This window comes from Bombina bombina, chromosome 2 (genome assembly GCF_027579735.1).
Source record: "Bombina bombina isolate aBomBom1 chromosome 2, aBomBom1.pri, whole genome shotgun sequence".
Taxonomy (NCBI): Eukaryota; Metazoa; Chordata; class Amphibia; order Anura; family Bombinatoridae; genus Bombina; species Bombina bombina.
Window position 1 is genome coordinate 361,911,101 of NC_069500.1, and position 22,662 is coordinate 361,933,762.

A 22,662-nucleotide genomic window follows, 5' to 3' on the forward strand; every position below is an offset into this window, starting at 1 on the left:
GCTAAATAGTATTCAATGAATGAATACATTCATGATTGAATACTATTGTGGCATTGAGTGCAGCAAACGCCGTAAATTATGGTAAATTTTTCAAACACCGTAAATTATGCTACAACGCATGCGCGAAGTGTGAATGCGCATCGGAGTTGAATAGAAGAGTAGCTTTATAACGCAGACGCAATAGGAACGCGTGACATATGGAAAAGGGGTTTGGTCTTCGGGGGGGGGGTAAATGATTGGGAGACCAGATTTAGCTTGATCTGTCACTCAAAAAACTAAGATGGCGGGCAGAAGATAAGTACTTCGAGCGCACGTCTAGTAAGTTAAAAAGCAAGCTAAAAAATGATAAATTAAAGTACCGATTTTTTTTAAATGACGGTTACTACGGTGTTAACTGGCCGACAGTGTGACTTTACATTCACTTTAATGTTAGTTTCATGTATTTTTTTTTTTTTTAAATAAATATTTATTAAACAGGTTTAGAGTACAAATCAAAAGATACACAGGTCATATAAGAAAACACATTGCTCAGTTCCATCTGGTTGCAATAATAGAAATACAAACAAGAAATACAGCTTCAACTGTGTATCTAAGGGACAATAGATGTATGCAATCAAAAATAAGCCTCCGAGAAGGCTAACATTAGCATCTGCTCGTCCGAAACTTAAATAACCTCTTTTTTAATAAGCAAAAGTAACAAACCGGTAAAGAAATATGAAATAAAAAGAATTTTTTTTTTAAAAAGGAGAGAAAAAGGAAAAGTAGATCTAACAAGAGTAGGGAACAAGGAAGTCTCTTCAATAATATCTGCTAGTAAATATCGTGGTTTTGTGAGCATCTTACTGGCCAAAAGGAGCACATAAGAAAGAGGGGGATGGAAGACACAGTTCACAGCTTTTATGTTAGCGATACGTCCGTGTCGAGAGGCCCGGGTTAAGGTTGTTGTTATGGTGGAATTTGCAATGTTTCCCAGTAAAGTTTTATATTTAAAAACATGTCATGTCTATTCTGTTTGAGGTAGGAATATTCTTTTAACAGTTTCATATCTTTTTTACTTATTTTTTAAATTTATTTTTACCTGCTGTTCTTTTATATTCCTGATAGAAAATATTTGAATACTTTACCATGAATCATCTGTGTCTGCAATGGCTCTATATAATGTCATTATAGAGTGGAAAACCCGTAAAAGCAGTTGCTAAGTGTTCAAATAATGCAAAGGCTAGAGCACTATACTGATAAATTGTACTTCACAGATTAAAGTCACTCAAGTATTTTTAATTTTATTTATTTGTTACTAGTCGTGTAAAAGAGATCAGAGGGAAATATCCTAATTTTAGAATGTGATTGACCGTTTATTTTGTGCATGAGAGTAGAACTATCAAATGTGCTGTGAAGATCATTTGCAAAGACTGTTTTCATGTAAACGTATTTAACCTGTGTTTTTAGTGGCATAACTGTCTACTTGTGTATGGAGTTTTTATTAAATGTACAAAAAGGCCTTTACAAGTGTCCAAATAGCTCAGAAGATATTGTACCTCTTTAATATGGTGAAATTTGCTGGTTCACGAAACAGCGTGTGCAGTTGCATCCTTTTTTTTTCTACTTAGTCGTATTACAGCTCATACAGAAATGACCCAAACATGCAAAATCACTTTGAATCCATGCAGTGTGTTTGTTTGTGTGTCTTATGTTTGGAAAGATCTGTGTTTTGAGTTCTGTTACTGCCTAGATATTAAATATATTTTTTGAGTCATAACTTTATTTATAAAAACTGGTATTTTATGTTCATGCCAGAGATTAAAAGTAGGTGCATTCCTGTTCTTGTGTTTTTCTTGTTGTTTTTTTTTATAATTTTTGTTCTATATTGATGAAATTTAGTATTTTCTTGCATTTTGTTAGAAATAATTTCTAGTTTTTGTCCTGTATAACTAGCAGCTCAAAATATCTTGTGAGCATTGTAAATAACTGTATAATTGATGTAATATGTATTATTATGTAATGTGTGAACATACATTTACTTTGCAGGCTTGAGAGTTGAAGGGCACAAACAGTATCTTTCGGCTTTCTCATTATTTATTTTTTCACGGTTTCCTATAATTGAACTCAGAACACTGGGTTTTCTAATTCCCCCAATATCTATATAGTTAAAGGGACAGTCATCACCAGAATTTTTGTTCTTTTAAAAGATAGATAATCCCTTAATTACCCATTCCCTAGTTTATAACCAACACAGTTATAATAAGATACTTTTTACCTCTGTAATTACCTTGTATCTAAGTATCTGCAGACTGCCCCCTTATTTCAGTTCTTTTGACAGACTTGCATTTTAGCCAATCAGTGCTCACTCCTCGGTATATTCACGTGCATGAGCTCAGTGTTATCTATATTAAACACATGAACTAACGCCCTCTAGTGGTCAAAATGCATTCAGCTTAGAGGCAACCTTCAAGGTCTAAGAAATTAGCATATGAACCTCCTAGGTTTTGATTTCAACTAAAAATACCAAGAGAACAAAGCAAAATTGGCGATAAAAGTAAATTGGAAAGTTGTTTAAAATTACATGCTCTATTGGAATCATGAATGTTTTTTTTGGACTTGACTGTCCCTTTAAGGGGTGCCAAAATATAGAAAACTTGGTTTCCCTTTTCTAATTTCTTCTGCTAAAGACAATTAATGACTGATAAATTGTGCAAAGGGACTTGGTATAGTCCACTCTCACAGCCATTTCTTTCATGTAATTAGCAAGAGTCCATGAGCTAGTGACGTATGGGATATACATTCCTACCAGGAGGGGCAAAGTTTCCCAAACCTCAAAATGCCTATAAATACACCCCTCACCACACCCACAATTCAGTTTTACAAACTTTGCCTCCTATGGAGGTGGTGAAGTAAGTTTGTGCTAGATTCTACGTTGATATGCGCTCCGCAGCAAGTTGGAGCCCGGTTTTCCTCTCAGCGTGCAGTGAATGTCAGAGGGATGTGAGGAGAGTATTGCCTATTTGAATGCAGTGATCTCTTTCTACGGGGTCTATTTCATAGGTTCTCTGTTATCGGTCGTAGAGATTCATCTCTTACCTCCCTTTTCAGATCGACGATATACTCTTATTTATATACCATTACCTCTGCTGATTCTCGTTTCAGTACTGGTTTGGCTTTCTACAAACATGTAGATGAGTGTCCTGGGGTAAGTAAATCTTATTTTCTGTGACACTCTAAGCTATGGTTGGGCACTTTGTTTATAAAGTTCTAAATATATGTATTCAAACATTTATTTGCCTTGACTCAGAATGTTCAACATTCCTTATTTTCAGACAGTCAGTTTCATATTTGGGATAATGCATTTCAATTAATCATTTTTTCTTACCTTCAAAAATTTGACTCTTTTTTTCCCTGTGGGCTGTTAGGCTCGCGGGGGCTGAAAATGCTTCATTTTATTGCGTCATTTTTGGCGCAGACTTTTTTGGCGCAAAAAATCTTTTCCGTTTCCGGCGTCATACGTGTCGCCGGAAGTTGCGTCATTTTTTGACGTTATTTTGCGCCAAAAATGTCGGCGTTCCGGAAGTGGCGTCATTTTTGGCGCCAAAAAGCATTTAGGCGCCAAATAATGTGGGTGTCTTATTTGGCGCTAAAAAAATATGGGCGTCGCTTTTGTCTCCACATTATTTAAGTCATTTTTCATTGCTTCTGGTTGCTAGAAGCTTGTTCTTTGGCATTTTTTCCCATTCCTGAAACTGTCATTTAAGGAATTTGATCAATTTTGCTTTATATGTTGTTTTTTCTCTTACATATTGCAAGATGTCTCACGTTGCATCTGAGTCAGAAGATACTTCAGGAAAATCGCTGTCTAGTGCTGGACCTACCAAAGCTAAGTGTATCTGCTGTAAACTTTTGGTAGCTATTCCTCCGGCTGTTGTTTGTATTAATTGTCATGACAAACTTGTTAATGCAGATAATATTTCCTTTAGTAAAGTACCATTGCCTGTTGCAGTTCCTTCAACATCTAAGGTGCAGAATGTTCCTGATAACATAAGAGATTTTGTTTCTGAATCCATCAAGAAGGCTATGTCTGTTATTTCTCCTTCTAGTAAACATAAAAAATCTTTTAAAACTTCTCTCCCTACAGATGAATTTTTAAATGAACATCATCATTCTGATTCTGAGGATTCTGTCTCAGAGATTGATGCTGATAAATCTTCATATTTATTTAAAATGGAATTTATTCGTTCTTTACTTAAAGAAGTACTAATTGCTTTAGAAATAGAGGATTCTGGTCCTCTTGATACTAATTCTAAACGTTTAGATAAGGTATTTAAATCTCCTGTGGTTATTCCAGAAGTTTTTCCTGTTCCTAATGCTATTTCTGAAGTAATTTCCAAAGAATGGGATAAATTGGGTAATTCATTTACTCCTTCTAAACGTTTTAAGCAATTATATCCTGTGCCGTCTGACAGATTAGAATTTTGGGACAAAATCCCTAGAGTTGATGGGGCTATTTCTACCCTTGCTAAACGTACTACTATTCCTATGTCAGATGGTACTTCGTTTAAGGATCCTTTAGATAGGAAAATTGAATCCTTTCTAAGAAAAGCTTATCTGTGTTCAGGTAACCTTCTTAGACCTGCTATATCATTGGCTGATGTTGCTGCAGCTTCAACTTTTTGGTTGGAAACTTTAGCGCAACAAGTAACAGATCATGATTCTCATAATATTATTATTCTTCTTCAGCATGCTAATAATTTTATCTGTGATGCCATTTTTGATATTATTAGAGTTGATGTCAGGTTTATGTCTCTAGCTATTTTAGCTAGAAGAGCTTTATGGCTTAAGACTTGGAATGCTGATATGGCTTCTAAATCAACTCTACTTTCCATTTCTTTCCAGGGTAACAAATTATTTGGTTCTCAGTTGGATTCTATTATCTACGTTGATATGCGCTCCGCAGCAAGTTGGAGCCCGGTTTTCCTCTCAGCGTGCAGTGAATGTCAGAGGTATGTGAGGAGAGTATTGCCTATTTGAATGCAGTGATCTCTTTCTACGGGGTCTATTTCATAGGTTCTCTGTTATCGGTCGTAGAGATTCATCTCTTACCTCCCTTTTCAGATCGACGATATACTCTTATTTATATACCATTACCTCTGCTGATTCTCGTTTCAGTACTGGTTTGGCTTTCTACAAACATGTAGATGAGTGTCCTGGGGTAAGTAAATCTTATTTTCTGTGACACTCTAAGCTATGGTTGGGCACTTTGTTTATAAAGTTCTAAATATATGTATTCAAACATTTATTTGCCTTGACTCAGAATGTTCAACATTCCTTATTTTCAGACAGTCAGTTTCATATTTGGGATAATGCATTTCAATTAATCATTTTTTCTTACCTTCAAAAATTTGACTCTTTTTTTCCCTGTGGGCTGTTAGGCTCGCGGGGGCTGAAAATGCTTCATTTTATTGCGTCATTCTTGGCGCGGACTTTTTTGGCGCAAAAAATCTTTTCCGTTTCCGGCGTCATACGTGTCGCCGGAAGTTGCGTCATTTTTTGACGTTATTTTGCGCCAAAAATGTCGGCGTTCCGGAAGTGGCGTCATTTTTGGCGCCAAAAGCATTTAGGCGACAAATAATGTGGGTGTCTTATTTGGCGCTAAAAAAATATGGGCGTCGCTTTTGTCTCCACATTATTTAAGTCTCATTTTTCATTGCTTCTGGTTGCTAGAAGCTTGTTCTTTGGCATTTTTTCCCATTCCTGAAACTGTCATTTAAGGAATTTGATCAATTTTGCTTTATATGTTGTTTTGTCTCTTACATATTGCAAGATGTCTCACGTTGCATCTGAGTCAGAAGATACTTCAGGAAAATCGCTGTCTAGTGCTGGACCTACCAAAGCTAAGTGTATCTGCTGTAAACTTTTGGTAGCTATTCCTCCGGCTGTTGTTTGTATTAATTGTCATGACAAACTTGTTAATGCAGATAATATTTCCTTTAGTAAAGTACCATTGCCTGTTGCAGTTCCTTCAACATCTAAGGTGCAGAATGTTCCTGATAACATAAGAGATTTTGTTTCTGAATCCATCAAGAAGGCTATGTCTGTTATTTCTCCTTCTAGTAAACATAAAAAATCTTTTAAAACTTCTCTCCCTACAGATGAATTTTTAAATGAACATCATCATTCTGATTCTGATGATTCTTCTGGTTCAGAGGATTCTGTCTCAGAGATTGATGCTGATAAATCTTCATATTTATTTAAAATGGAATTTATTCATTCTTTACTTAAAGAAGTACTAATTGCTTTAGAAATAGAGGATTCTGGTCCTCTTGATACTAATTCTAAACGTTTCTCCTGTGGTTATTCCAGAAGTTTTTCCTGTTCCTAATGCTATTTCTGAAGTAATTTCCAAAGAATGGGATAAATTGGGTAATTCATTTACTCCTTCTAAACGTTTTAAGCAATTATATCCTGTGCCGTCTGACAGATTAGAATTTTGGGACAAAATCCCTAGAGTTGATGGGGCTATTTCTACCCTTGCTAAACGTACTACTATTCCTATGTCAGATGGTACTTCGTTTAAGGATCCTTTAGATAGGAAAATTGAATCCTTTCTAAGAAAAGCTTATCTGTGTTCAGGTAACCTTCTTAGACCTGCTATATCATTGGCTGATGTTGCTGCAGCTTCAACTTTTTGGTTGGAAACTTTAGCGCAACAAGTAACAGATCATGATTCTCATAATATTATTATTCTTCTTCAGCATGCTAATAATTTTATCTGTGATGCCATTTTTGATATTATTAGAGTTGATGTCAGGTTTATGTCTCTAGCTATTTTAGCTAGAAGAGCTTTATGGCTTAAGACTTGGAATGCTGATATGGCTTCTAAATCAACTCTACTTTCCATTTCTTTCCAGGGTAACAAATTATTTGGTTCTCAGTTGGATTCTATTATCTCAACTGTTACTGGTGGGAAAGGAACTTTTTTACCACAGGATAAAAAATCTAAGGGTAAAAACAGGGCTAATAATCGTTTTCGTTCCTTTCGTTTCAACAAAGAACAAAAGCCTGATCCTTCATCCTCAGGAGCAGTTTCAGTTTGGAAACCATCTCCAGTCTGGAATAAATCCAAGCCTGCTAGAAAGGCAAAGCCTGCTTCTAAGTCCACATGAAGGTGCGGCCCTCATTCCAGCTCAGCTGGTAGGGGGCAAGTTACGTTTTTTCAAAGAAATTTGGTTCAATTCTGTTCACAATCTTTGGATTCAGAACATTGTTTCAGAAGGGTACAGAATTGGTTTCAAGATGAGACCTCCTGCAAAGAGATTTTTTCTTTCCCGTGTCCCAGTAAATCCAGTGAAAGCTCAAGCATTTCTGAATTGTGTTTCAGATCTAGAGTTGGCTGGAGTAATTATGCCAGTTCCAGTTCTGGAACAGGGGATGGGGTTTTATTCAAATCTCTTCATTGTACCAAAGAAGGAGAATTCCTTCAGACCAGTTCTGGATCTAAAAATATTGAATCGTTATGTAAGGATACCTACGTTCAAAATGGTAACTGTAAGGACTATCTTGCCTTTTGTTCAGCAAGGGCATTATATGTCCACAATAGATTTACAGGATGCATATCTGCATATTCCGATTCATCCAGATCATTATCAGTTCCTGAGATTCTCTTTTCTGGACAAGCATTACCAGTTTGTGGCTCTGCCGTTTGGCCTAGCTACAGCTCCAAGAATTTTTACAAAGGTTCTCGGTGCCCTTCTGTCTGTAATCAGAGAACAGGGTATTGTGGTATTTCCTTATTTGGACGATATCTTGGTACTTGCTCAGTCTTTACATTTAGCAGAATCTCATACGAATCGACTTGTGTTGTTTCTTCAAGATCATGGTTGGAGGATCAATTTACCAAAAAGTTCATTGATTCCTCAGACAAGGGTGACCTTTCTGGGTTTCCAGATAGATTCAGTGTCCATGACTCTGTCTTTAACAGACAAGAGACGTCTAAAATTGATTTCAGCTTGTCGAAACCTTCAGTCACAATCATTCCCTTCGGTAGCCTTATGCATGGAAATTCTAGGTCTTATGACTGCTGCATCGGACGCGATCCCCTTTGCTCGTTTTCACATGCGACCTCTTCAGCTCTGTATGCTGAATCAATGGTGCAAGGATTACACAAAGATATCTCAAATAATATCTTTAAAACCGATTGTACGACACTCTCTAACGTGGTGGACAGATCACCATCGTTTAATTCAGGGGGCTTCTTTTGTGCTTCCGACCTGGACTGTAATTTCAACAGATGCAAGTCTCACGGGTTGGGGAGCTGTGTGGGGATCTCTGACGGCACAAGGAGTTTGGGAATCTCAGGAGGTGAGATTACCGATCAATATTTTGGAACTTCGTGCAATTTTCAGAGCTCTTCAGTTTTGGCCTCTTCTGAAGAGAGAATCGTTCATTTGTTTTCAGACAGACAATGTCACAACTGTGGCATACATCAATAATCAAGGAGGGACTCACAGTCCTCTGGCTATGAAAGAAGTATCTCGAATTCTGGTTTGGGCGGAATCCAGCTCCTGTCTAATCTCTGCGGTTCATATCCCAGGTATAGACAATTGGGAAGCGGATTAGCCAAACGTTGCATCCGGGCGAATGGTCTCTTCACCCAGAGGTATTTCTTCAGATTGTTCACATGTGGGAACTTCCAGAAATAGATCTGATGGCGTCTCATCTAAACAAGAAACTTCCCAGGTATCTGTCCAGATCCCGGGATCCTCAGGCGGAGGCAGTGGATGCATTATCACTTCCTTGGAAGTATCATCCTGCCTATATCTTTCCGCCTCTAGTTCTTCTTCCAAGAGTAATCTCCAAGATTCTGAAGGAATGCTCGTTTGTTCTGCTGGTAGCTCCGGCATGGCCTCACAGGTTTTGGTATGCGGATCTGGTCCGGATGACCTCTTGCCAACCGTGGACTCTTCCGTTAAGACCAGACCTTCTGTCGCAAGGTCCTTTTTTCCATCAGGATCTGAAATCCTTAAATTTAAAGGTATGGAGATTGAACGCTTGACTCTTAGTCAAAGAGGTTTCTCTGACTCTGTGATTAATACTATGTTACAGGCGCGTAAATCTGTATCTAGAGAGATATATTATAGAGTCTGGAAGACTTATATTTCCTGGTGTCTTTCTCATCATTTTTCTTGGCATTCTTTTAGAATACCGAGAATTTTACAGTTTCTTCAGGATGGTTTAGATAAGGGTTTGTCCGCAAGTTCCTTGAAAGGTCAAATCTCTGCTCTTTCTGTTCTTTTTCACAGAAAGATTGCTATTCTTCCTGATATTCATTGTTTTGTACAAGCTTTGGTTCGTATAAAACCTGTCATTAAGTCAATTTCTCCTCCTTGGAGTTTGAATTTGGTTCTGGGGGCTCTTCAAGCTCCTCCGTTTGAACCTATGCATTCATTGGACATTAAATTACTTTCTTGGAAAGTTTTGTTCCTTTTGGCAATCTCTTCTTCTAGAAGAGTTTCTGAATTATCTGCTCTTTCTTGTGAGTCTCCTTTTCTGATTTTTCATCAGGATAAGGCGGTGTTGCGAACTTCTTTTGATTTTTTACCTAAAGTTGTGAATTCCAACAACATTAGTAGAGTAATTGTGGTTCCTTCATTATGTCCTAATCCTAAGAATTCTAAGGAGAAATCGTTGCATTCTTTGGATGTTGTTAGAGCTTTGAAATATTATGTTGAAGCTACTAAGTCTTTCCGTAAGACTTCTAGTCTATTTGTTATCTTTTCCGGTTCTAGAAAAGGCCAGAAAGCTTCTGCCATTTCTTTGGCATCTTGGTTGAAATCTTTAATTCATCTTGCCTATGTTGAGTCGGGTAAAACTCCGCCTCAGAGGATTACAGCTCATTCTACTAGGTCAGTTTCTACTTCCTGGGTGTTTAGGAATGAAGCTTCGATTGATCAGATTTGCAAAGCAGCAACTTGGTCCTCTTTGCATACTTTTACTAAATTCTACCATTTTTATGTATTTTCTTCTTCTGAAGCAGTTTTTGGTAGAAAAGTACTTCAGGCAGTGGTTTCAGTTTGAATCTTCTGCTTATGTTTTTCATTAAACTTTATTTTGGGTGTGGATTATTTTCAGCAGGAATTGGCTGTCTTTATTTTATCCCTCCCTCTCTAGTGACTCTTGCGTGGAAAGATCCACATCTTGGGCAATCATTATCCCATACGTCACTAGCTCATGGACTCTTGCTAATTACATGAAAGAAAACATAATTTATGTAAGAACTTACCTGATAAATTCATTTCTTTCATATTAGCAAGAGTCCATGAGGCCCACCCTTTTTTTGTGGTGGTTATGATTTTTGTATAAAGCACAATTATTCCAATTCCTTATTTTATATGCTTTCGCACTTTTTTATCACCCCACTTCTTGGCTATTCGTTAAACTGAATTGTGGGTGTGGTGAGGGGTGTATTTATAGGCATTTTGAGGTTTGGGAAACTTTGCCCCTCCTGGTAGGAATGTATATCCCATACGTCACTAGCTCATGGACTCTTGCTAATATGAAAGAAATGAATTTATCAGGTAAGTTCTTACATAAATTATGTTTTTTTGCATACTCTGTCCCTTATTGTGCCCAGCAGAAGAGATTAGATAAGGGAAACATAGGTTTTAACATTGCAGCCCTCATTACTTTATATAAAGTACTTTGGAAAACTTAAAATGTTATTTAAACAACATACACATATATATATGTGTGTTTAAACATATATATATATATTATATATATATATATATGTGTGTGTGTGTGTATATATATATATATATATATATATATATATATATATGTATATGTATGTATGTATGTGTATATATATATATATATATATATATATATATATATATGTTTGTGTGTATGTATGTATATATATATATATATAATGTATTCTATGGATTAGATATATATTTTTTTACAGTATCTATAATATTTTTCCTCTTAAAAGGGAAGAGTCCACAGCTGCATTCATTACTTTTGGGAAATACAGAACCTGGCCACCAGGAGGAGGCAAAGACACCCTGGCCAAAGGCCTAAACACCTCCCCCACTTCCTTCACCCCCCAGTCATTCTTTGCCTTTCGTCACAGGAGGTTGGCAGAGAAGTGTCAGAAGTTCAAGATAGTCTCTCATGGAGGGTAGTACTCTTCGCAATGGGACTGGAGTTTTAAGTAATCCTGTCAGCCTCTGAGGATGAAAGTTAGAGTCTGGAGATGCAGGGAGAGTTTTCCTGCGAACCCATCCCGACTCATATTAACAGCTCCTTGGTAATCAGCGTTGACAAGTTTCGCTGCCTACCTTTCTTCACTCAAGTCCATGACAGAAGCGAGGCTACTATCTGTCATACTTGAAGGGCTGTGTTCCTGTTCCACAGCGTAGATTCTGGTAAGATTGTTTCATTTTATTTCGATATGTCAATGTAATGTTAACGAAACAAGGTAGGGTCCCAGTGGGACTCCTTTTATCTTAATAAGGAATCATGGGTTAATATCTCCTAAGGGGGGTTATTGAACAGGGTGGACTTTTAATCATGTTTGTTATATGGTTCTATCTGCTACTGTGTAGCTATATACTTAGGCACACGGCCTTTACGGAACATAACAGCCTTCTTTTCATGACGCAATCTTTCCCGATTGCGCACCCTTTCGTGACAGGTGCGGTTACGTTGTTTTTTCACTTCCATATGCTCCGTATGGAGGGTTATGAGTGCCAATCTAGGTTGGTTGTTTGGGCTTCTCGCCTGGGATACGGATCTGTTTTTGCAGACATCATCATGGTTCTTCAGGTCCCCAGGGACTCAGAAACGTTATTCCATTCTTTGGAGTTGGGAGATGTGTGTGACCCATGTGGTCTGGTGTGCCAAGTGATTAATGATTTGCTTTTTCACTCGAGGTTCTTCCGGACGCTGACTCTTTAGCCTATTAAGCATTTTATTGCAGTGGCGCAGTTTCCTTCCTTCCCGCCTTGGGTGGATCATATGGTTTGAATGCACAGGTATGTTCTCTCTCTGCTCAGAGTTGTGTTACTCTAAGAGTTGGTGTGCAGGGGTTCCCTGCCTTCTGTGGGGAGCTGTGAAGCTCCAGCTTTTGCCTGCTTAAAGAAGATTTTGAAAGATAGATCCTTCAGGGATCTCTGGCTGTTGTCCCTTCCATTGCTCTTGGTCTGACCATGGTCTTAACGTTCGGGTGTCTTTCCGTCCTTGTCGCAACTCTAGCCTTGGGGCTTATAACTGAAGAGGCGAGGCCGATTACAGAGGGCTGCCTTTCTGGGGTCAGGTAGTTGACCATTTATCCTCAATGCTCAGTTAGGGGTTTTGTGGGCAGTGTCTTAAGTTCGATTCTCTGGGATGGCGAGCAGGGTACAGGGTTCTCATTCACCTTCGGGTGTTGGTTGCTACCTTGCCTATGCGTGTAGCACGTATTATTGCTTGCCTATGAGATTTCCTTGTGATCCAAGTGCCCTGGGTGCTGAATCTTAGACCGTTAAGGAAGTCCTTTGTGACTCTTGGGTTTGAGGCTATTGCTAGATCGCAAAGTCTACAGACTTTAGAGGTGCGTTCCTCCTTGTAGGAGGCAGCTTAGGGTTCCTCTGGATGTCGGATTGTCAATTGATTCAGTTTTCAAGGACCCTAACCTAGGTCCGTGTCTCTCCTTGGATTGGTGTGTATGGTTCGTTCTTACACTAGATGTTTGTGGTCCGGCGGGCCTCTCTCCGTAGAGGCTGGGGCTCTGGGAGAGATGCCTATCGTTTTGCGGCTTAGGCTTTAGTTCCTTCTGACGGTTCCCTACTGGTCTTCCTGTAGGCTCCAGGTATCTTCACCTGAGTTGGCGATATGGCTGAGGGGTCTCTCCTCTATGGTAGGGTGGTTTTCCGTTGTTCCCTTCTCTTCTAGAATGGGGGTAGGGTTCTCCAGGTTCGGAGTTACCTTAAGTATTTTTGGAGCGACCTGTGGGTTCTTGGTGGCTTGCCTTGTAAGGATCTTTTCCCTTCTTGCATTCCAGAATCCTGGAAGGGGAGTTGCAATATAGTGACTGGTTCCTCTGTTCCTGCAGCGAGAGGCTGAGGGTTGGATCCCTATGGGGCTCCTGCTATATGTTGGATTCTGATATATGGATGCTGAGGGTCTGAGCGCCTTCTTCCCTTGGGAAGTGTTCCTTGTTTTTAGAGAAGACAGCCGTGTAGGGGGTTTCGTACCCGAGCACAATGTCTATCCTGACTCATGGTGACATACCGTTTGTAGTAACGGTCAGTGGTCTAAGCGGGGGCTTTGTTCCTACGTTGACCCTTCCTTTCTCTTCCAGAAGTATGGGACTCTTGTCTTTGGTTTTGACAAGACTTTGGGCTTAGACCATTATCCTAGAGGGAAGATTGGGGGTCGGTTACTCTTGCAGGGTTGACCCTTTTCTTTAGAGTCGGTTCTCTCCTTTGTGGGAGGTCTTGGATGTCCTCCTCTTTTCCTCTGGTGTTCGGTGCTGGGAGGGGACGCTACTTGGAGCCCGATATTCGGAGGGCTGTGAGCCCTTGGAAGGTTTGCAGTTGAATCCAGCTACAGCTATTGCACTTTGAGGGTGTAACCAGCTACGGCTAATTGCACTTTGACTGGGTGTTAGCATGCTTTGAAACGCCTTTCAGTGTTTGGGTTTAGCAACGGTGAGTCAGCTTGCTACCTGGAAGCTGGTCATTGGGAGATCTTGTTCAGACTGTTGGTGTTCTTTTTGGAGAACTCTTTACTAGCTGCTAGGATAGTTCTCCTATTTCTGCTCTCTAGCTTGCAGGTCTAGACCTAATATGAGGCAACGGGGAACTCATGGTTTTACTGGATTACCTTTTGGAGTATTGTACAGGGTCAGGGATATGAGGGAGTTCCTCGAGTCCTTTTTGGGTCATGGGTCTCTTTTTCTTCTGTCCTTGTGTTTCTAGGGAGTTCGTCTCCCTGGGCATTGCTGATGTACGGCAACCATGGGTTGTTCTATATTCTGCAGAGTGGAATGATCCTTTGGATTTTTCATGAGAATCTGTTCTCCTTTTTGGGGGGCAGACAGCGATCCTTGTCTTGGCCGGGTACCTTCATGGGATCCTCAGGGCTGACTCCTCGGAAGTTGTTTCGGCTTGATGGACTCTGGGACTGAGTGGTTTAGTTCGGCTTTGCCGGCGGTGTTACTAATGTGCAGTTATCTGGACTTCGGGTTTTCTCCCATGTTGTCTATTTAGGGTGTCGAGTAATCGGGTTGTGGTGCCTCTCGTTGTGGTCCACCCGTTGTTTGCATTCAGTGTCCTCTAGCTGACGGGAAGAGTCCACAGCTCCCGTCCATGTTTTTATCTATGAGGCGGCTGTCATTTTTCGTTCTTCTGTCACCTTTTTTCACCCTGATATTTCTCCTACTGTTCCTTGTTCCCTCGGCAGAATGACTGGGGGATGAGGGAAGTGGGGGAGGTGTTTAAGCCTTTGGCTGGGGTGTCTTTGCCTCCTCCTGGTGGCCAGGTTCTCTATTTCCCAAATGTAATGAATGCAGCTGTGGACTCTTCCCTTCAGAAGAAAATTATCAGGTAAGCATTTTTTAATCCCTTAATGACCAGCGATGTACCCTGTACTTTGCTGGTCTTTCTATGGGAGTGCTGCTTTCAATAACACGGTCTCGCTGCCAGCGGCGAGACCGCACTATTTTAGTAAGCCTTCCGGAGGGAGCGTCTAATAGTGCAGACTTGCCGCTGTCCGCAAGACCCAAGGTATTATAGCCACACAATCCTTAATATATTTTAATATTTCTACAACGTGCCTTACGATAACTGCGTTTTCATACGCTCTAACCCAACACCGAGTTTGCCCTGAAGCGCAAAACACGAAGCACGTTACGCATATTTTACATTCCTATGTTCTTCACACAGAAAATTTTACAATTTTTATTATTAAATATATATTTCTATATATATCTGATAATACACTAAAATACTCAGTCCCACGGTCGCCACTCCTTAGGTGGATGATAATTCCAAAGGATCGGATAATATGGCAGGTGCAGCTCTTCAAAAATGGAAAATAGAAATCTGGAGACAGAAAAAAGAACAGAAAGCGCTCCAATGGCGTAGTAACTTAGGGTATAGGCCCCTCAAGTGATAGAACCCCCCTTGATATGCAGAATACTTGCAAAGGGCAAGCAGTGACGTCTGGGTCCTTAAGAGCTCCCCAGCTAGCACAACCCTGGTCACAACCGTCAACCAAATATATATAAAAATCTCACAGCGAACAATAATCACCATCCAGGATAAAAAAAGGCTGACAATTTCCTAAGCAAATACTTAGAAGTCAATTTATTAAAAATGTATAAAAATACAATTAAAGTAATTGCCGCAATTTAATTGTATTTTTATACATTTTTAATAAATTGACTTCTAAGTTTTAAGTCTTTTTTTATCCTGGATGGTGATTATTGTTCGCTGTGGGATTTTTATATATATTTGGCTGACGGTTGTGACCGGAGTTGAGCTTGCTAGGGAGCTCTTAATGACCCAGACTGCACTGTTTGCCCTTTGTGAGTATTCTGCATATCAAGGGGGCTTCTATCACTTGAGGGGCCTATATCCTAAGTTACTACGCCATTGGAGCGCTTTCTGTTCTTCTTTTTTCAGTCTCCAGATTTAGATTTTAAATTTTTGAAGAGCTGCACCTGGCATATTATTCGATCCTTTGCAATTATCATCCACCTAAGGAGTGACGACAGTGGGACTGAGTATTTTAATATATGCCTATACTCTAAGTTACTACGCCATTGTAGCGTGTTCTTATATCTGATAATGTTAATATAAAATAGATCTCTATATCGCATGGTTGAGATATTGTAAGTCTTCAAGTTAGCGTGCGTCGTGTTTCTCTTGTGTACAAACTTTTTACTTTCAACTTGTAATATGCACGCTACCCAACGCACGCAAAAAGCTTCTAGCAAAGTTTGTGCTAGAGTGGGAGAACTATATAGCGTGTCACTTGTAATCTAGGCCTCTATTGACACATATGGCAAGATCGTGTGGGATCTCCTCCTGCCCTTGCTGAACAAATGCTACTATCTATGACTACTATACCAGCATAGATTTGTTTAAAAATTTATTTTTGTAGTATGTATTATGTAAAAGAAATTTTTAAACCCTAGCCTGTGGCACAGTGCGCAAAAATCGCTGTCCACAATGCACGATGAAAGTACAGTGCCTGTGTCTGTCAGGAGAAAGGATGCACAAATCCAAAAACCAAAGTGCTTTGTTCTGTACAACTAATATATGGGGGGAGTAGATTTAGATGATCGGTGCATACTGCCACATCTTGTTCAGAGCAAGTCCAAAGCCTGGTACAAAAAAATAGCCATATATTTAATACAGATAGCAGTCTATAAATTCATGTTTCATACAAAAAAGCAGGCTCAGGGAAGCCATACACTTTCCTGGAATTTACGCTAAAGATTTTATTAGATATTTTGTTTAGCCAGCCCCCTAATCCTGCCACATTTCAATTAGAGAATGTCTAGTGACTTTGCAGCAAGCACTTTCCTTGTAGAATCCCCCCCCACAGGTTGTAAAAACTCACCCCAGAAAAAGTGCAGTCTGTTGCAAAAAGGGAATTAGGAGGGACTTTAGCTACTATTTCCCTTCCTGCCCATCTCTACCTATCCTATGTATTAGAAAATTTCAGAATCTTCTATACAAAGTTAAACTATTGATTCAAATGATTCTGTATGTGTTCTTGATTTATTATATTATTCTCTATTCTTGATCTCAGCTTGTCCTGATTACTCTTTATCCCAACTTATTAGCTTGTTATACCGACAACTCTTACTTCATGGATCCCCTAACCTTGTCCTGACCCTTTTTACGATAATTCCAGCCACTATAAGGTCATGATAAATTAGCTACACAAAACAACTCAAAATGCCCAATTTAGAATACCCTGGGTTATCTAGTTCTTCAAATGGTATGTCGTCATGGGGGATATTTTATTTTCTAGGCTGCCATACTGTCTCAAAGGCAGCATAGGCCCAGAAAATCAAAGTATCAAATTTTCATGTATGAAGACTGAAATGGGCAGGCCTTGTAACTTCCCAAAACCTGTTCATAGGGGGTACTGTTGTACATGTGGGACATTGCTGAACACAAATATGGATGTTTTGTAGCCGTAAAACATATGATGATGATGATTATATAAATTGTAAAAGCGCAGTGATTATATTAAAAAACACAAAAAAATTACCAAAAGATTTTTGAACAGGTTTTGTGACTAAGTGGCTACAAAAAGACTGGGCATGCCCCTTTTGGAACATACTGGGTGGTCTACTTTTGCAAATGGTATGCCATATTGTTTCAAAGGTGACATACCCTAGAAACTCAATGTGTCAAATTTCCAAGTAAATGAGCAAGCCCCATATTTGGTCCTGTTACAACCTAAACTCCCATAAAACCTGGTCATTAGATGCATTGTTGTATTCGTGAGACATTGCAGAATCCAAATATGGGTGTTTCATTGCAGTAAACCTATCAGGATTATGATATTCACAATAAAAAATGTGTGCAGATTCTTGGAAAATATAACATTTCTTAATTTCTCACACTAATTAGATTTTATTCATTTTTAATTATTTGATGTCAAAAGAAAGCCCTATTTGTCCTCTAAAAATATATAAGAAGTGAGGGTGCACTTTGAACAAACATATAGCTCAAATTATAGCTTTTGTTTACATTCAAAAGCAGCTAATTCATATACACAAACCTGAAAATGCAAATTCTCATACATTTTATATTCTGCAGCTGGTATAACAAGTCATTGAAAATACATTAAGGGAAAAACAATTTTACAGTTTATACATATTCCTTGAAGGGGTTAATGGACATTCCTTTCTGTTGTTAAAATAAAGTTTTCTGGTTAAGCTGTTTGTATTGAATTTTCATTAAGAAAGAGCAGTAACCAGAAATGTTCCTATATTTTCAAACTTGAATGATAATTTAAATTCTGGCATAAATGTAAGCTTTTTTATTTAATATGTTAAATGACTCAAATCATATATTGCAATAACCACAGAATTATTTTTTTTCCCTTTAGGAGAAAAACCTGACACTGAATGACTCTGTTTTAGAGCTTTCTGCTCACGTTGGACGGTTACAGGCCAGAGAACAGGAGTTGACCACTTTGCTTAAACTAAAAGTATCAGTTTTTGTTATGTTTATGGCAAGGAATCTTTATTTTAAAGGGACAGTCTACTTGATTTTTTTTTATTGTTTGAAAAGATAGATAAAGCCTTTGCTGCCCATTTCCCAGCTTTGCGTAACCAACATTGATTGGTAGATTAATATACCTTATAACTTCTAAATTTTCCTTTTTCTAAGCCCCTGCAAGCAGCCTCTTATCTAAGTGCTTTTTTTATTTTATTTATTTTTTATTGAGGATAATAAGATATAAATACAGAAGGAAGTTTATGAGATACAGACAAAGCCTCAAATATCCACGTCATATTTAACAAACAAGGCTTCAAATATTAACAACATATTTGACATATAGAAGTGTACCTAGTGGAGTTCTTTCCTCACTATTTTCGACCCTTGTCTTTTATATAGGTCACTCTTGGACCTTAGTATTGTAAATTTACTACAATCAGGGGCTAACATATCAATACACATGCATCACAAAACAAAGTTATGCTAGATTGATATTATCATTTGTATAAAAGGATGCATTAGCCCTAACTGGAAACACATGAAAGCCATATTACTGTGCTATTTAAATTTTAAAATAACTAACAAGTTATCTAGCCAAGTCATAATGAACACAGGGGAAATACAAATGATCTGGCTGTTTTTTATACCTCTTGAAGAATATTTACTATTATACTACACGTGCATTAATGTACTGGTTTGATGATATTGAGCAGTGGTGCTAGCTAAAAAGGTGTATAGCTTCAGGTTCTATATAGAGTAGGTGTGTGTAAGCACTTTCTAGTATACTATGAATGGTATCGTTATGTTAAACTAGGCGATAAACCTGCCCAGAATGTCAGTCTATTTAAAAAAAAAAAAAAAAAACTACAACCCCCAAAGCTAAAATTACAAAAAATAAAAAATGTAAAATTACAGAAAAAAATAAACAAAGCTATCTAAAATAAAAAAATTATAACTAATACCCCTATAAAAATAAAAAATCCTCCCCAAAATAAAAACACCCCCTAATCTAATACTAAACTACCAATAGCCCTTAAAGGGCATTGCCCTAAGTTAAACAGCTCTTTTTACCTAAACAAATATCCAATTACCCCCTAACAGTAAAAAACCCCCACCCACCAAACCACCCAAAATAAAAAAACTAACACTAAAAAAGCCTAAACTACCCATTGCCCCTAAAGGGGCATTTGTATGGGCATTGCCCTTAAAAGGGTAATCATCTCTTTTCCGGCCAATTAAATACCTAATCTTAAAAAAAAAAAAAAAAAATCCTAACACTAAGCCCCGAATAGGTACTCACCGTTCCTGAAGTCTGGTGTAGAAGGTCTTCTTCCAGGCGGCTCCATCATCTTCTATCTTCATCTGGAGTGATGGCGGAGCTGTTGATCCTCAGCGGCGGTCCTCACCGGCAGAGCGGAGGTTTGGAGCTGTCTTCCCAGACGCGTCAATCCTCAGCAGCGGTCCTCAGCGCATGGAGGCTCCTCTTCATCCGATGTCCGTCGTACACTAAAGATTGAATGCAAGGTACCGCAATCAATTTGGGGTACCTTGCATTCCTATTGGCTGAAAAATTTAAATCAGCCAATAGGATTAGAGCTACTTAAATCCTATTAGCTGTTAAAATCAGCCAATATGATTTCAGTAGCTTTCATCCTATTGGCTGATTTTAAAATTTCAGCCAATAGGAATGCAAGGTACCCCAATAAATATAGCATAACTTTCCCCATTTCTAAATAAGATATCTAGTTAAATAAAGCATAACGTTCCTCATTTCTAAATAAGTTATCTAGTTAAATAGAGCTAGCTAAATAGGAGGGTAAAGGCATACTGATAAGTGCTCTAGTGGATTGCTATTATACAACTACTTGTAGGAATACTTAAAAATAACATAAAAAGTGTATGCTATCTTAGCACTTCGTGATAATAAAACAGTTTAGAGTTTAAAGCTCAACATTATAACTTAGAACTGTATCTGTATAGTTTTTCCGGTAACTTTGTGGTAAATTTATAGTACATATTTAGTCAGCCACAGGGCTTGGTTTGCAGGTAAGGTATTAGTTTAAGTGTTCCGTTGAGGTTATATAAATCTGCAGCTTGCCTAATGAGAGCATTGTTATCGCATCCTGGAGACATGGAAGTTGAAGAGAAGCGAGTCTCTCCAGCTTCAGCGATGCCCAGGGAACCCCCCCAAGCTCCTGCAAGGGCGCGAGCAGTGGCAGGATCCCCTCCATTTGCTTAGGTTTATATGAGGTTCCGATGCCTTCTAGGTTTGGCAAGATTGTGCTGTTTAGGCTTGTTCCGGTAAGGTCCAGGGTCAGTAGGGTTGTATAAGATGCTTCCCATGTGCAGGCAGTGAAGTTTATTGTGGTTGTGTGCAAGTTTTTCACCGGTGGGTTTCTCTGTGCTACCAAAGGCGCCATTTTAGGATGGGTGTTGACATGTCTCCATTCCAGGAAGTCAAGTTTTAGGGAGAGATTTGTGGTTTGCAAGTTATATTTATAAAGGTCATTGTGTGGCTTTCGCATGTTGTTGTTGTCGATGGTGATGTGACAGGTCTAGTTATTTGTTGTATAGTTTCTCTGTCTGTCAGCATGTCTACTTGATCTTCTTCCACTGACCATGAAGTAGGGTTAGAGCTGAAAGTGGTATGGTGTTGTGGAATTGAATCCTTACATTAAAGTTATTCCTTTTTATTAGATTCTGTAGATTGTGCTCTGAGGGCATCCTGTCCAGTATGGTTTACAGCATAGCTTCTATTTTTGCGAACTGGAGGTCCATTATGTCCGGTTGATCGTCAATCCACATGGCTGTGTGTAAGTTCAGTGTCGTTTCTCACTGTTTGATGATATTGTTTTAAGACTTTCGCTTTTAAGGTGGTAAAAGTTTCTGCTGGATTAAAGCATTAGCTTGGGTATTAATTGCAACCAGCTCTAGCAAATCACCTCGGAGGTCCGGGTTGGGGGGGGGGGGGAAACGCTGCCTGCGAGATTACCGTCGCTACCGGCCTCTACTGTCCAGTTCCGTCTCAGGGCTCATTAATACAGCAGCTTAGTCAAGATCTGTAGTAGTTGATGTGAAGTTATATTATACCTATCGTATTGTTGGTTTGTGCTGTGAATTAATATCAATTCTCAGTGCTTTTTATATAGTTTTTAAAGCCAGACATTACTAGTTTATGTGTGCCATATAGATAACATTGTGCTCACCGTGGAGAATGATAATAGTTATACAAGAACCATCACTAATTGGATAAAAAAGCACTGAGATACGGGGCAGTCTGCAGAGGCTTAGATAAAAGGTAATCATAGAGGTAAAGAGTATATAAATATAACTGTTTTGGTAATGCAAAACTAGGAAATGGGTAATAAAGGGATTATCTATCTTTTTAAACAATAACATTTTTCTTTCATGTAATTAGCAAGAGTCCATGAGCTAGTGACGTATGGGATATACATTCCTACCAGGAGGGGCAAAGTTTCCCAAACCTTAAAATGCCTATAAATACACCCCTCACCACACCCACAATTCAGTTTTACAAACTTTGCCTCCTATGGAGGTGGTGAAGTAAGTTTGTGCTAGATTCTACGTTGATATGCGCTCCGCAGCAAGTTGGGGCCCGGTTTTCCTCTCAGCGTGCAGTGAATGTCAGAGGGATGTGAGGAGAGTATTGCCTATTTGAATTCAATGATCTCCTTCTACGGGGTCTATTTCATAGGTTCTCTGTTATCGGTCGTGGAGATTCATCTCTTACCTCCCTTTTCAGATCGACGATATACTCTTATATATATACCATTACCTCTGCTGATTTTCGTTTCAGTACTGGTTTGGCTTTCTACAAACATGTAGATGAGTGTCCTGGGGTAAGTAAGTCTTATTTTCTGTGACACTCTAAAGCTATGGTTGGGCACTTTTTTATAAAGTTCTAAATATATGTATTCAAACATTTATTTGCCTTGACTCAGGATGTTCAACATTCCTTTTTTTCAGACAGTCAGTTTCATATTTGGGATAATGCATTTGAATCAATCATTTTTTCTTACCTTAAAAAAATTTGACTTTTTCCCTGTGGGCTGTTAGGCTCGCGGGCGCTGAAAATGCTTCATTTTATTGCGTCATTCTTGGCGCGGACTTTTTTGGCGCAAAAAATCTTTCTGTTTCCGGCGTCATACGTGTCGCCGGAAGTTGCGTCATTTTTTTGACGTTCTTTTGCGCCAAAAATGTCGGCGTTCCGGATGTGGCGTCATTTTTGGTGCCAAAAGCATTTAGGCGCCAAATAATGTGGGCGTCTTATTTGGCGCTAAAAAAATATGGGCGTCGCTTTTGTCTCCACATTATTTAAGTCTCATTATTTATTGCTTCTGGTTGCTAGAAGCTTGTTCACTGGCATTTTTTTCCCATTCCTGAAACTGTCATTTAAGGAATTTGATCAATTTTGCTTTAT

General features: G+C 38.8%; 1 protein-coding gene across 1 annotated transcript in view; it reads left to right on the top strand.

Moving 5' to 3' along the window:
* Positions 1-22,662, top strand: part of CCDC62 (coiled-coil domain containing 62) — a gene marked incomplete at its 5' end in the record, with an annotated part of 328,381 nt that overhangs the window by 30,124 nt on the left and 275,595 nt on the right. Inside the window, one exon of the mRNA XM_053699771.1 lies at positions 18,109-18,210. Coding sequence (XP_053555746.1) covers positions 18,109-18,210 — 102 coding nt within the window. The remainder of the gene's footprint in view (positions 1-18,108; positions 18,211-22,662) is intronic.